Source organism: Ochotona princeps, chromosome 17, assembly GCF_030435755.1.
Source record: "Ochotona princeps isolate mOchPri1 chromosome 17, mOchPri1.hap1, whole genome shotgun sequence".
Taxonomy (NCBI): domain Eukaryota; kingdom Metazoa; phylum Chordata; class Mammalia; order Lagomorpha; family Ochotonidae; genus Ochotona; species Ochotona princeps.
Genome location: NC_080848.1, coordinates 231,823 through 246,936, shown reverse-complemented (window position 1 = coordinate 246,936; position 15,114 = coordinate 231,823). Strand labels below are relative to the sequence as shown.

Below are 15,114 nucleotides of genomic sequence, written 5' to 3'. Positions count from 1 at the left end.
GTGCAGGGCCCTGCCTGTGGTGTGGGTCCTCAGTGCAGAGCGTGCAGGGCCCTGCCTGTGTCCTGTGGGTCCTCAGTGCAGAGCATGCAGGGCCCTGCCTGTGGTGTGGGTCCTCAGTGCAGAGCGTGCAGGGCCCTGCCTGTGTCCTGTGGGTCCTCAGTGCAGAGCGTGCAGGGCCCTGCCTGTGGTGTGGGTCCTCAGTGCAGAGCATGCAGGGCCCTGTGTCCTGTGGGTCCTCAGTGCAGAGCGTGCAGGGCCCTACCTCTGGGTCCTCAGTGCAGAGCATGGAGTTTGGTGAGCCTCACTCTGTCACATTTCCTACAGGGCTGTTTACTTTCTGGAAAACAGAGTGTGTGGTGGTTCTGTTCTTCGGCCAACATCTTGGTGTATGTTAGCAGAGGAGCGGGTCACGTGCTGCACTCTGCCTAATTCTACCTCTGTGAATTAAAAAGGTTGCGTGTCTCTGTGTCCTGGTGGTTTTTCCTCACCCCACTCCTGCCATCTCTACTGAAGGTTCCAGTCAAGTTTGTTCACAGGAATTCCATCCTTCATTTCTGTCCCTGAACCACGGGGCTGTCTGGGTTTATAGGGTGTGGGAGCTGTGCCTGCCTGTGTATGTGGCCTTCTGTGAGCAGGCCTTCTGCCCAGCAGTTAAGATTTCCTCATTCCTGATTGGAGCTTCAGCTCCCGGCGCTGGCCCCGGATTCCAGCTTCCTGCTGGTGAAGACTCTGGAGGGAGTGTTGGGACTCGGGTGGCTGGGGTCTTGCCAGCTCCGTGGATGGTACTCCTGCCCCTGACTTCAGCAGAGACCTGGTTGTTGTGGGTATCTGGGGAGTGATCCAATGAATGGGAGCTTGTTTCTCTCTCTCTCTCTCTCTCTCTCTCTCCCTCTCCCTCTCTCCTCTTCTCCCCTTGCCTGTCAAATAAAGTTTTAGAAATTCTAAATTGGATCCTTATTTTTTTTTTAATATTATTTTAAGATCCATTTGTTTTTATTGAAAAGGCAGACGAAGGAGAGACAGAAACATCTTCCATCTTCTAGTTCTCTCTCCAAGTGACTGCAACGGCTGGAGCTGAGCTGATCTATAGCCACGAGCCTCTTCTGGGTCTCCCCTGTGGGTGCAGGGTCCCAAGGCTTTGGGCCGTCCTCCTCTGCTTTCCCAGGCTACAGGCAGGGAGCTGGATCAGAAGTGGAGCAGCTGGGACAAGAATTGGTGCCAATATGGGATGTTGGCGCTTGCAGGTGCTGGATTAGTCAGTTGAGCCATCATGCCACCCGCTAGATTGAGTCTTTTAAACAAGTAGTGTTAGTCCCGAGTGGGCTGTATGTCGGTGTGCAGAGGATAATGTTTTCTGGAGGTCGGTCACTCCTAAGGTGGGTTTTGGTCTGGGTTGTGCTCTCTGTTCACCCATACAAGGTGGAGGTTCTGCTCGGTGCCCACAGGCCCTGCTCAGGGGTAAGGGAGGTCTTGTGTCCGTGCAAGGCGGAGACTTCCGTTCAGGAGTGGGAGGAGGGGAGCGGGGCCAGGAGGCCGTCTGCTGAAGCACAACTGGGACACTTGTAAAGTGCCCCTTGGGCCACTGGTTCACACATGTGTGCGTGCAGAGTGCATGTTCACCACGCACATTGCGTGTCAGCACACACTCCCATGTTACACAGTACACATGTGCTGCATACGTCACACACAGTGCTCTCATGTTACATGCACAGTGCATGTGCCTGCACCACGTGCAAGCCTAGTTGCATATGAGGCACACATGCTGCATGTTGCACATCCGGCATGCACACACTCACACACACATGCCAATGTTGCACACAGTGTATCCATTGTGCAGCTGCATGGCATGATACAGGGGCAGCACAGGCTGAGTGTGTCGCCGTGGGATGGACGCTCAGAGTTCACACCAGGGTGATTTGGAATGTCAGTTACACAGACATCGTAAGGATTGGAAACTCAGACTGAATAAACCAAAAAAAAACTTTACTGCAATATGATAAGCAAATAGGGTACACATGTGATACCATCACCAGAAATGTCATTGCATAGGAAATAAATTATCTGTATAAATAGCCTCTTGATGTCTGTGTGCTGTCAGTCACGGAGCCACAGCACCCTCCTGCAGAAGCTGGAGCCCAGTGCCTCTCCCTGGTGTTTTTCAATAACTGCTGTTTGCTTCGAAGTACGCAACTGTGTTTAATAGGAAAAAGATTGCAACAGCTTGTTCTGGTACTACACTTCATTGTGTGTGTGTGTGCAACTCAGGGTTGCAGGCATGAGGCCAGGGTCCAGCTGACCAAGTTCAGGGCGTCTGTAACCAGACTGGAAACGCCTTTTGTTCTTGTCGGACGTCTGCACCTACACAGGAGAGGATGCGGGGCTGCGCCCTGGCTCTAGGACACCCGGCCTCTTCTCCGGAGGGTGAGCACCCTGGCCGTGTCGCTTGCCTTCGTTCTCTTACTTCCTGGCTGGGATTTCCCTGCATCTCTCTGGCTTGTCCTTTTTGTGCCTCTGGGCCTGAGGTCACATGGAGCCTCCTGGCTGTCTGTGGACCCGCGAGGGGGCGAGTCTTGTGGGCAGGCCGACTCCTGGGCTGCAGGCTCCCCGTCGCCCACCCTGACGTTGCCTGGGCTGTAGGCTGCCAGCTGACACAGGGCCACAGCTGCCGTCTGCTTCTGCTCGTCACCGCTGTCTTCCTCACATGCTTCGCGGGCCTTCCTGTCTGGGCTGGACTCTGGGACCTTGTCGGGGCTGTCCTGTGGCTCGGGATGGCTTGGTCCGTGCCTGGGACTTCCCACTTCCTTTTCCTGAGCAGCAGTGGCAGCGTTGGGGTCTTCTGTGGGTGGGCTGGTCAGGGTGGGCCCTGGGGGCCGCGCATTGCAGGGGTCTTTAACCGAGAGGTTAAGGGGCAGGTCCTGTAGCTCCGGGAAGCTGGGGGGTTCCTCCGGGAGGCAGCCGCGGTACACGGGGCCATGAGCTGCTGCCGGCCTGGCTTCTGCTTTCTTGGAGAGGTTTAGGGGGCTTATCCTGGAGCTGTCTTCTGAGCTGGAAGGCAGGGCTTCTACGACCAGAGTGGCGCTTACTGTCTGAGCAGGAGGGTCCCCGGGTGTGGCCTCGAAGCTGGAAGAAGGTGAGAGAAGGGCTTAGATAGTGACAGGGTGGAGATTCTGAGCCAGCACAAGCATGGCTGTGGGAACAAACCAAAAACCTGACTTGTGAGTTTTGAAAATGAATTTTCCTTACCTGTCGGGCGACGCTGCTCCCTGCGTAGGAGCCTGGGAAGAGGGGCCTTCACAGCTTTTCTGGATGGGTTTGAAGGCAGTGAGGCTGCGTTCCAGCTGGTGGGACCGTCCCAGGGTGCCCAGGGCTGGCTTGTTGGACAGGTCGCACAGCCCTTCGCATGGCTGGCTGGTTTGTGTGAAGTTAGTGGGACTTGGCCTCCCTGGGGAGCCTGTGGCTGCGCTGCCCTCACGGGGACTCATCTTGGCCCCTTCAGTGTCCGCCTGCCCGTCCTTGGAAGCGTCTTTAGCCTCTGGAAGGGGGCTTTCCTTCTCCCGTGCCGCGTGTTTCTTGTGGGAGGTGGAAGGGGTCAGCTTGGAAGGACTTGAGGCTGGGAAGATCAGAGCAGCCTCGTCCAGTGCCTGAGAGCCCTGATCCCGGGTGATGCCAGCCACCGGGGGCAGCCTGAGGCTGTAGGAGAAGGCTGACTCTGGCCGGTAAAACCCGTAAGGAATTGGCAGATTGGAAGGGTAGTGCTGGAAGAATCTGTAGTGATCGTATGTGGATGGAGTCGGACCCAGGTGCTTGGGTATTGGTCCTGGGTGAGGCAGGAAGGGCCTTTGGTCCTGGGCTCCGTAGAGGGATAGCAGGGGCCGGTCACACTCAGGTGGGTTCCCAGCCAGGAGGTAGGGGGAATAGATGGCAGCCAGTCCGTGTTCTGTGTGGAAATGTGGGGGGTACTCTGACACAGTGGGGTGCATGTAGGGGGGAATGGCACTGAAGCCCTTTGTTGATGGCATTCTGTGTGGAAGCTCCGGTGCAAGGAATGGGGAAGTGGCTTTCCAGGGATAGCTGGGAGCGTGGAAAGCGGACTTGGTGTGGAAGGCAGTGGCCTTGGCTGTGGGGGGCGCCACCGCCAGCAGCTCAGGGGCCTCTGCATTCTCTGGCCCCTTCAGTCTGTGCTCTCCAACTGGAACAAACGCCGAGTGCCGGACCACACCTTCCAGGGCAGCCTGGGTGCCCAGTGCTGCTTCTGGAGCCGGGCTCAGGGGTGCCGTGTCCTTGGGGAGGCCTGGCTTTGGAGGGCACTGGGGGGCCCCCCTGGTCTTCAGCTCCACGTTTTCCTTGGTGTCCTCCTTGGCGAAGCTTTGCTGAAGTTTCGAGTCAAATCCGGGGAGTCCGCTTGTGGCTGCCTTGGAGGAGGCGGGCTTGGCTGTGGGGTCTGTTTGGCCGGTCGGCTTGGGGTCGAGTGCGTTAGATTTAGGGCACTTGGGGCCCCGATCTTGCTCGGAGACTAAGGTGATGGAGTTCTTGCAGAGGCCATACTTCATGTGGTTGAAGAGGTGAGACTTTTCGTTGCAGGTGAAGGGGCACTGGAAGCATTTGTATTTGAAGGGCTTCCCCGGGGGCCTGGGGATGTAGTGGGGCTTCTTGGGTTTCCGCTCTTTGAGGAGGCTCATTTTCCTTTTGTGTCTCCGACTCTGGTCTTCCGAGGGGGTGAGTAGTGCTGGACCCCTCTGCTCAGACTCCGTGGCTGTCTCTCTGCTGGGAATGTGACGAGGAAAGCACCAAGCTGCAAGGGGAGAGCAGAGTTGGGTCAGCACAGTTGGACACTACTGGACACTGCCTGGGGGAGCCTGCAGTGCCCACCACAGGTGCTGCCGGGCAGTTGGGCGTGGGTCACCAGCTGTCAGCCCTGGAGCACATGCTCTGTTTTCTCAGATCTGACCTGAGACCATTGCCGTGGTCCAGGAGGTTTGCCATGTATGTTTTCACCACCTGTGATTCTTGGGGTCTGGGAGCCTTCATCCCATCATTCAGACCTGCTCTGCAGGGCGCCATCATTCAGATCTGCCCTGCAGGGTGCCATGGCTGAGCTGGCTCTGTTCGTTCCTGTGAGTTTTCTGGACTGTGGAAGGACACATCCTGGCACCAGGCTGCTGCCTGACTGCTGTGAGAGTGAGCATTCATTGACATGCTCTAGGCCTAGCCCGCCATGTGGCCATGTTGCTGCTGTGTTCTGAGTGTGGGCCTGGCGTGTTGCTGCCGTGTTCTGAGTGTGGGGCTGCTGTGGCCGTGTTGCTGCTGTGGCTTGGTGCAGGTGCTCACTCTGCTGTGTGTCTCAGTGTGAATGTGTTGTTACATTTGTGCTGACCAGTGGGCCTGCGGTGCTGACCACTCCTGAGTGGCTGCATCTCCTCAGCCTGTGCCCTCCAGCCTGGGGGCTCACCGAGGCTCATCTGCCTTCTCCTGGATGCGCCTCAGCAGGGCACAAGTGACACTCTGTAGCCCCACCAACTGGAGTAGGGGGGCACCGGCATCTTGGAAGGAGGGTTTTAGGACACGGACCTGCCCACTCAGGCCCTTGACACTCTGTCAGCTCTGTGGGCTCCAGGGCTGTGTCAGAGTCTGACCAGGTCAGGCTCCCCTGGCTGCTCCCAGCCTGCTTGCTCTGCCCCTGGATTTCCTCACAGGCTGCTTGGCACCCTGACCCCTCACTTTGCCCCTATGTGGCTGTGTCTCAGGGTGTGTATGGTTGTGTGAGAAATAAAGCCCATTGCTTTAATTCATGCAGAAAATGTGAAGAAGGAATGGTCTCCAGAACCTAAATATTTTCCAGTTGTGAAATCAGATGGAGAGGGTGTAGAAACTGCATTCTAAGGGAGGAGCTTGAGCCTGCTGGGCTATGGCTGAGCTGGGCTCCTGCACCGGGTGCTGCGCGCTGTGGGCATGGCCTGCCAGAGGCCATGGACGGCACAGGTTAGGGAAAAAATTGCAAGCGCTCAGTTTGTTTTGCATCAAAATAAAACCCTCTTTCCTATGGGATTTTGAAGTGTGCTCTTTTAGACACCGGGGTGGTTACGAAATTTCCACTGGAAGGAAAGGTCCTGGGGGAGAATTGGAGGCACCTGTGCTCTTCTCTGACCCACTTGTGTACACACGGCAAGAGATTTGGGGCCGTGATTTTTGTGTGGAGCCTCAAGCGCTGCAAGAGCCCTAATTCCTGCAGATGGTGTCTGTTCACACACACATACACACACACACACACACACACACCACCACCACCACCATGTGTCTGATAACTCACACACCCCACTACTTCCTGCAGATGGTATCTGTTCACACACACACCACCACATGTCTGATAACTCACACACCCCACTACTTCCTGCAGATGGTATCTGTTAACACACACACACACACACACACACACACACACACACACACCACGTGTCTGGTAACTCACACACCCCACTACTTCCTGTAGATGGTGTCTGTTCACACACACACACCACCACGTGTCTGATAACTCACCTACCCCACTACTTCCTGTAGATGGTGTCTGTTCACACACACACGCACACACATACCTCCACCACCACCACCACATGTCTGATAACTCACACACCCCACTACTTCCTGTAGATGGTGTCTGTTCACACACACACACACACCATGTGTCTGGTAACTCACACACCCCACTACTTCCTGCAGATGGCGTCTGTTCACACACACGCACACGCACACACACACCATGTGTCTGATAACTCACACACCCCACTACTTCCTGCAGATGGTGTCTGTTCACACACACACACACGCACACACACACCATGTGTCTGATAACTCACACACCCCACTACTTCCTGCAGATGGTGTCTGTTCACACACACACACACACACACACACACCACCACCGCATGTCTGATAACTCACACGCCCCACTGCTTCCTGCAGATGGTGTCTGTTCACACACACACACACACACCATGTGTCTGATAACTCACACACCCACTACTTCCTGTAGATGGTGTCTGTTCACACACACACACGCACACACACACACACACACACACCACCACATGTCTGATAACTCACACACCTCCACCACCACCACCACATGTCTGATAACTCACACACTCCACTACTTCCTGTAGATGGTGTCTGTTCACACACACACACACACACACCACGTGTTTGATAACTCACACCCCACTACTTCCTTTAGATGGTGTCTGTTCACACACACACGCACACACACACACCACCACCGCATGTCTGATAACTCACACGCCCCACTGCTTCCTGCAGATGGTGTCTGTTCACACACACACACACACACACACACACACACACCATGTGTCTGATAACTCACACACCCCACTACTTCCTGCAGATGGTGTCTGTTCACACACACACACACACACACACACGCACCACCATGTGTCTGATAACTCACACGCCCCACTGCTTCCTGCAGATGGTATCTGTTCATACATGCACACGCACACACACACCACCATGTGTCTGATAACTCGCACACCCCACTACTTCCTGCAGATGGTGTCTGTTCACACACACACACACACACACGCACCACCATGTGTCTGATAACTCACACGCCCCACTGCTTCCTGCAGATGGTATCTGTTCATACATGCACACGCACACACACACCACCATGTGTCTGATAACTCACACACCCCACTACTTCCTGTAGATGGTGTCTGTTCACACACACACACACACACACCACCACGTGTCTGATAACTCACCTACCCCACTACTTCCTGTAGATGGTGTCTGTTCACACACACACGCACACACACACCACCTCCACCACCACGTGTCTGATAGCTCACACACCCCACTACTTCCTGTGGATGGTGTCTGTTCTGTCTCTCACACGCACACGCACACACCACGTGTCTGATAACACACACACAACCCACCACTACATGTCTTCTGGCATCACACCCACCCCTGGCCACATTTCTGCCATATGCGTGTGCACACACACACACCTTGCCATACCACATCTCTCCACGTATGTACATATACACCCACCCCAGCATGCTATGTCTCTGATACACACATGTACAATCCCACCACGCTGTGTCACTCTGCTGATGTAGTAGTTAAGACACTGATTTAGGGTGCTTGAGGAAAGAAAGGCGCTGCTGATGCCAGAAGCCTTCCCTGAAGGCTCCTGTGCGGCTGAGAACCACGGTTGACGCCAAGAAGTGAGATCCTGCTGCCTTCTTCTGGGTGTCAGGCAGGACCTGCAGGTGCTCGGGCTCCTCTCCCAGCGTATGCTACCTCAGAGGCTGGAAGGCACCTTGAGCAAGTTCAACATGTAATAATAGCTCCGTGTGTTTCTAATTTCCCCTCTGATTAAAAGAAAAAGTGTGAACTAATTCTTTATGGTTCAGCCTGTCCCTGAGGGTAGCTGTGCCCCTGGCGGTAGAAGCCCAGTCTCCGTGGCTCTTGTCAGGAATGGGGGAACGGGCGCCTGGTTCCAGCCAGATAAGTCAGCAGGGCCTGTGCCGGCACGCCTCATTGTGTTGCCTGAGTCTGAAGGCGTGAGAACCTCTGCAAGAGGAGTTCCCATGATTGTATAGGATGTGTTACGGCAAAGATCTGAAAGCTGGTGAGCTCACCACTCGCTGCAAGCACCACAGTCACAGTGATGACAGTTGCAAAATGTTTATCAGGTGAGCGCTGCGCCCTGCGCACCCGCTGCTGTTCCTGAGCCCAGAGTGCCATAAGGGGCACGGGTGTTAAGGAAGAGCGGGTGCTTCTGTAGAAGCAGTATTTTCAAATGTGGCTGAGACTTCTGTCTCCCAAACACGTACACTGTGGAGGGTGTGTTTTCTGTAACATCTGGGAGAGGTTGTATGTGCATCACTGTAGTACTATAGCCCACTTTCCTGCTGGCTGTGGCACAGTCTGCCTGTTGGCTGCTGAGGGTGGTGGAGCAGCCCTGGGCAAGAGTGTCAGGGTTTGGCTGTGTGTAGGGCCTGTTCGGGAGATGGAGGCCCGGGTGCGGTCTGTTTAGATAAGCTGACCTCTCGGCACCGACTGCCCAGCTGCTGTCGGTGCAGCTGCCGGAGGCTGTGGGTCACAGGTCTGCAAAGCTGCACTGGGGACAGTGAGGGGTGGATGCTTCTGTAAGCTCTCCAGAGGCAAAGTCACCTGCCCAGGCCAGGTCACAGGGATGGGGAAACTAACCCTGGCAGCGGGGCCTCAAGGTGGTCGCTACCTCTGTGGCCTCGGCTTAGAAGCAGTCTCTGATCAGCTTCTGCCTGCTGGCAGCTACTGGTGTTAAATATTCCAGAAAAAGAGTATATTGTTGCCAAAACAAGAAGACCCACAAGAGCAAGTGTTTACAGTAAGTTTGGATTGGCATTGAGGAGGGTGAGGGCTCCCTTGGGGAACTGCAGTGTCAACATAGGAGAGACGTGTATGCGTTTCCCCCTCTTCCCGTGGGGTCCCACTCAGGTCTCGTCCTCACAGCCGCCAAACGGCCTCACTCTGCGGTGTGCCCAGGGCCCCTTGAGCTGGCCTCGATTCTCCCACCATTTGCAAGGTTTTTCAATGTCTCCGGGCCAACGGTGGAACCACTTTGCCTATGGGAGATCCCTGGGCTAGGCTGAGAACAGTATGAGCTTTGGGTACAGCTGCCCACACCACACTGCCCATACCACACTGCCCACACCATGCTGCCCACACCACGCTGCCCACAAAGTGCTGCCCACACAATATGCCATCGGGTCTGTCTGGTTACAGCACGGAGCTGCCGATGACCTTTCTGTTAACAGGTTCCTAATGGACAGTTGATATAGTTACTAGCTAGGGCGATAGTGGGTGGCTGAAGTACTTACAGAGTTTCTAAGGCATTTGAATTTAGGGAAACAAATGGCCTTATTTATTTATTTATTTATTTATTATTTTGTTCATACTGGGCTTATTGGACACTGTCACGACCAGCTGGGTCACCTGTGACCTGAAGTGCTGGTGGTGTCCAGCTGGCTGGCATGGAGCCCTCTCGTCGGGTAGACATTGTGAAGGGCATGCTATAATTATGATATTGTGATGTGGCGTTATTGCATAACTCAAGGACACGCCACTGTCGCCTGCCCACTGGGTGTTGCAAGAACGAGATCTGTGAGTTTTACACTGATTGAGCTTTTCCACTGATTGATGCCACTCCCTCCCAGCCTTTGGGTTTGAAATGAAGGATAAACTGCCAGGCAGCTCTGGCCTCCTGGCAGTCCCCAGGGCCCTGGCTCCCACCAAGCCCAGCTGGCCGCCTCACTGACCCTTCAAACTCTGTCAGCAACCCTAAAGCAAAGCAAGCATCGTGATGACAGTCGTAGGCAGTTTTGCCGAAACGAAGTCTGAGTTCATATTGTCGTCTTCCCAGTTTCTGAGAAGTTTCACAGAAGGGGAAAAAATACCCCTTTCTGCGTGTAAAATCCCAGCAACCAAGCAGACACCACCAGCAGGTTAAAGTTTGGTTCTGTAAACTTAAGTCAAAACAGTTCTTGTTTTTTGAACTTTACAAGTTAGTAAAATTAAGGAAACTTTAAAACCAGCTGTCTAATCCCATGTGTATGTGAGAAATCCTTGGCTCTTATGTTGCAATCTGCCCTAGTTTATTTCTAAGGTGAGAAGCAGTTTAGTAACAGTTTAGCAGTTTGCAGATTCATGTTTTGGCTTCGCCTTCTGTGAATTTTATAGCAGAAACACAGACCTGATCGCCAAATAAACTTGGTGATTGGACAATGAAGAACCTGCTCAGAGGTCTGTGTGCTGAGAGTGCACCTGCAGCTCTGAGTAAACCCCAGAACAGAACTTCATCCGGCAGGGACTTTATGCAATAGCCCAGAGTCTCTCTTAGAGAAAACTGAAAATGAGAAAGAATGGTGGGCACTTACCAGAGGTGGGCACTGCTGGACGTGGCGGGCGTCTTGGTGCCGGTGCTGGGCTGTGCTGGCAGTGCTGGGAGCAGGACCTGTTCTCACGCTGGCTTGCTAAGTGAAACTGGAGCTGGCTCTTCCAGTGGGAGGGATTTAAGTGTAGGAGTTGAGCCCTCAGGGCACAGAGATGCACTTGATATTCCTCCTGCCCGCAGCTACGATTCATGTGTTTGCACCCACCTCTCCAACCTGTCCACGCTGCCTCACCAGGCTCTGGACCCGGCAGCCTGGCCCACCCCCGTGCCTCCCGGGACGCTGCTGCTGTGGTTTTGTGGGTGCCCTTTTGGTCTCCCTGGTGGCTACGGGCTGCGGGGTTTGGATGTGTTCATGGCTGGAGTACAGATGACTGGTGTAGGTCAATCCCTGCTCAGTATTGTGAGCAAGACTTGTGAGCAAGTCTTTCTTCTGGAAACCTGGGCGCCTGCCCTGATTAGCAGGTGAACACTGGGATTTGCTGCTTCAGCACACGTTCCTCAGAAGCCGCAGTGTCGGAAGTGTCCCTGCCGAGGGCCCAGGGAGGCCTTGGTCACCTGTGCCTCCTTTCGCCCAGCTCCTGAGAGCTGAGTGGCAGGAAGGGAGCGTACCCGGTGGCCTTGTCACAGGGACCTGCCGGAGCATGCCCGGGACCAGCCCGGCACGGCCGTGGACGTGCGCTGCTGGTGGGAGCCGGCCTGTGTGCTCTTACAGACCCCTTTTCAAGGAACGGAGGCAGTTACTTTTGGTGCCAACTGACTCCCTGCCTCCTGCTGCTTGCTTGTTTCGTCCAGGGCTATTGCCCTGGCTTCAGGGAAGCCTGGAATGTGTTGTTGGTTGGGGGGTAGGGAAGGAGGAGGTGAGCTGCTCGGTGCCCGGGGCCACTGGCAGAGGCGCCTGTGTCCAGGCCAGGGACAGCTCACAGGGAGACTGTTTCTTTTTCTCCTTGGTTAAGACTTAGTGCTTTGTTTGGCTTTACCTTTATTTAACTCTTAAAACATTTCTTCTGCTTACTTTTGTCCAAATTAGCCATCATTATAATTCTAGTCTCATCACAAAAGCAGCAGTTGGGTGCTGAGTACTGTGGGCTGTGTGGTGCAGGGTGCTGGGTGATCTTGGGCTCTGTGGTGTGCTGTGCTGGGTGACCGTGGGCTCTGTGTAGTGCAGGGTGCTGTAGTGACCATGGGCTCTGTGGGCTGTGCTGTGGTGACCGTGGGCTCTGTGGTGGGCTGTGCTGTGGTGACCGTGAGCTCTGTGGTGCAGGGTGCTGTGGTGACCGTGGGCTCTGTGGTGGGCTGTGCTGGTGACTGTGAGCTCTGTGGTGGGCTGTGCTGTGGTGACCATGGGCTCTGGTTTGCTGTGCTGGGCTCTGGTGGACTCTGTGTGGTGCAGGGTGCTGTGGTGATCGTGAACTCTGTGGTGGGCTGTGCTGGTAAATGTGAGCTCTGTGGTGGGCTGTGCTGTGGTGACCATGGGCTCTGGTGGGCTGTGCTGGGCTCTGGTGGACTCTGTGTGGTGCAGGGTGCTGTGGTGACCATGGGTTCTGTGGTGGGCTGTGTTGTGACCATGGGCTCTGTGGTGGGCTGTGTTGTGGTGACCATGGGCTCTGGTGGGCTGTGCTGGGTGACCATGGGCTCTGGTGTGCTGTGCTATGGTAACCATGGGCTCTGGTGGGCTGTGCTGGGTGACCATGGGCTCTGGTGGGCTGTGCTGGGCTCTGGTGGACTCTGTGTGGTGCAGAGTGCTGTGGTGACCGTGGGCTCTGTGGTGGGCTGTGCTGGGTGACCATGGGCTCTGTGGTGGGCAGTGCTATGGTGACCATGGGCTCTGGTGGGCTGTGCTGGGCTCTGGTGGACTCTGTGTGGTGCAGGGTGCTGTAGTGACCATGGGCTCTGTGGTGGGCTGTGCTGGGTGACCATGGGCTCTGTGGGCTGTGCTGGGTGACCGTGGGCTCTGTGGTGGGCTGTGTTGTGACCATGGGCTCTGTGGTGTGCTGTGCTGTGGTGACCGTGGGCTCTGTGGTGGGCTGTGCTGTGGTGACCATGAACTCTGTGGTGGGCTGTGCTGGGTGACCATGAACTCTATGGTGGGCTGTGCTGTGGTGACCGTGGGCTCTGTGGTAGGCTGTGCTGGGTGACCATGGGCTCTGTGGTGCAGGGTACTGTGGTGACCATGGGCTCTGTGGTGCAGGGTGCTGTGGTGACCATGGGCTCTGTGGTGGGCTGTGCTGTGGTGACCATGGGCTCTGGTTTGCTGTGCTGGGTGACCGTGGGCTCTGGTGGGCTGTGCTGTGGTGACCATGAACTCTGTGGTGGGCTGTGCTGGGTGACTGTGGGCTCTGTGGTGGGCTGTGCTGGGTGACCATGAAGTCTGTGGTGGGCTGTGCTGTGGTGACCGTGGGCTCTGTGGTAGGCTGTGCTGGGTGACCATGGGCTCTGTGGTGCAGGGTACTGTGGTGACCATGGGCTCTGTGGTGCAGGGTGCTGTGGTGACCATGGGCTCTGTGGTGGGCTGTGCTGTGGTGACCATGGGCTCTGGTTTGCTGTGCTGGGTGACCGTGGGCTCTGGTGGGCTGTGCTGTGGTGACCATGAACTCTGTGGTGTGCTGTGCTGGGTGACCATGGGCTCTGGTGGGCTGTGCTGGGTGACCATGGGCTCTGGTGGGCTGTGCTGTGGTGACCATGAACTCTGTGGTGGGCTGTGCTGGGTGACTGTGGGCTCTGTGGTGGGCTGTGTTGTGGTGACCATGGGCTCTGGTGGGCTGTGCTGGGTGACCGTGGGCTCTGGTGGGCTGTGCTGTGGTGACCATGAACTTTGTGGTGGGCTGTGCTGGGTGAATGTGGGCTCTGGTGGGCTGTGCTGGGTGACCGTGGGCTCTGGTGGGCTGTGCTGTGGTGACCATGAACTTTGTGGTGGGCTGTGCTGGGTGACTGTGGGCTCTGGTGGGCTGTGCTGGGTGACCGTGGGCTCTGTGGTGGGCTGTGCTGTGGTGCAGCTCACCAGCTGGGACTCTGGTTCAAGTCCTCTGTCTACCTCCTGGTGCACAGCCTGGGAGGTGGCAGATGGCACTTGGGAGCTACATGGGAGATTCTGGGCTCCATGCTTTGACTACCCCCAGCCCTGGTTGTCGCAGACGCTTGGAAAGTGAACTAGCAAATGGAGATCTCTCTCTTCCCCTAAGTAAAATGAAATTAAAGAAGTAAAAATTTAGAGAACAAAACAAAGCAAAAACTAATCGTCAAACTCATGCCCTGTTTGCGACGTGCGGGGCTCTAAGTGGGTCTGGAGCGCGGGCATGACTGTGATGTTGTCTGGAATCACTGAGTGCCCAAGTGGCTTAGTGGGTGCTGCTAGAAATCTGGCTTCACCAGCCTGAGGTTCCTGTGGGGAGGAACTTCACCTTGCAGGGACTCAGGACGCCCCGAGACCCCCCCAAGGCATGCCAAGAATGGTCACGGCACTGTTTTTGTGCTTTCCAGTGTGTGGTGCCATGTGTCTCTTGGACAGTCCTTCATTCTGGTGTTGATCGCACCTGCTGGGTGGCTCCAGAGACTTGAGCCGTTGGAGGTGGTCTCCTGTCTGGTGCCTGCTCATTGGCTGCTCTGAGTTCTCTGTTTCCTGTGGTGCTGGGCTGCTCAGGCTGCACATCAGAATGTTGCTTTGAAAAGAGAGAGAGGAAGAAGGAGAGAAAGGGAGAAATAGAAGTCTTCCACCCTCTGGTTCACTCCCCACATTGCTGCAGCAGCCAGGGCTGGTCCAGGCTGAGACCAGGAGCCTGAAGCTGCATCTGGGTCTCCCAGGTGGATGGCAAGAGCCCCAGCACAGGGCCTTCTGCTGCTTTCCCAGGGGCACTGTCTAGAAGCTGGGCCAAAAGCAGCCAGGATTCAAACCAGCCTGCAGATGGAGGATGCTGACCCGTGGCAGCACAGTGCCAGCTCCCCCTTAACATTTAAATGCCAACATTTTCAGGCTCACAGACAAGGTGTGCCCATGTAGCAGTGCAGTCTCACATGCTGGCACCTGAACCCCACAGGCAGCCCTTTCCTGTGGCTGCTCTTCCCACCAGCCACCTCACTTGTTTGGCTGCCTTTCAGCCTTGGGTATGGACTTCAGTGTGTGTCCTTCTGAACAATTGGGCGAGCACGGAGTGGCTCTGATG

The 15,114-nt window shown here is 55.6% G+C and overlaps 2 protein-coding genes across 3 annotated transcripts in view; one reads left to right on the top strand and one right to left on the bottom strand.

Annotated features, from left to right (window-relative positions):
* The window catches only part of TBCD (tubulin folding cofactor D), a 133,920-nt gene that overhangs the window by 52,988 nt on the left and 65,818 nt on the right, over nt 1–15,114 (top strand). The window lies entirely within an intron of this gene.
* ZNF750 (zinc finger protein 750) lies at nt 1,973–11,284 on the bottom strand. The gene is made up of 3 exons (XM_004592827.2): nt 10,941–11,284; nt 3,244–4,792; nt 1,973–3,120 (listed from the first exon to the last, which is right to left on the bottom strand). The coding sequence occupies exons 1-3, from the start codon at nt 11,146–11,148 to the stop codon at nt 2,394–2,396; spliced, it is 2,484 nt and encodes an 827-aa protein (XP_004592884.2). The 5' UTR covers nt 11,149–11,284; the 3' UTR covers nt 1,973–2,393.

What these genes read in the sequence shown, in the direction of transcription:
- ZNF750 (XM_004592827.2), bottom strand. Translation starts at nt 11,148, where the DNA reads ATGAATCGTAGCTGCGGGCAGGAGGAATATCAAGTGCATCTCTGTGCC. An exon ending in TCCAGCAGTGCCCACCTCTG is followed by an intron (nt 4,793 to 10,940) that starts GTAAGTGCCCAC and finishes CTCCCCTTGCAG; the next exon opens with CTTGGTGCTTTCCTCGTCAC. An exon ending in GGAGCAGCGTCGCCCGACAG is followed by an intron (nt 3,121 to 3,243) that starts GTAAGGAAAATT and finishes ACCTTCTTCCAG; the next exon opens with CTTCGAGGCCACACCCGGGG.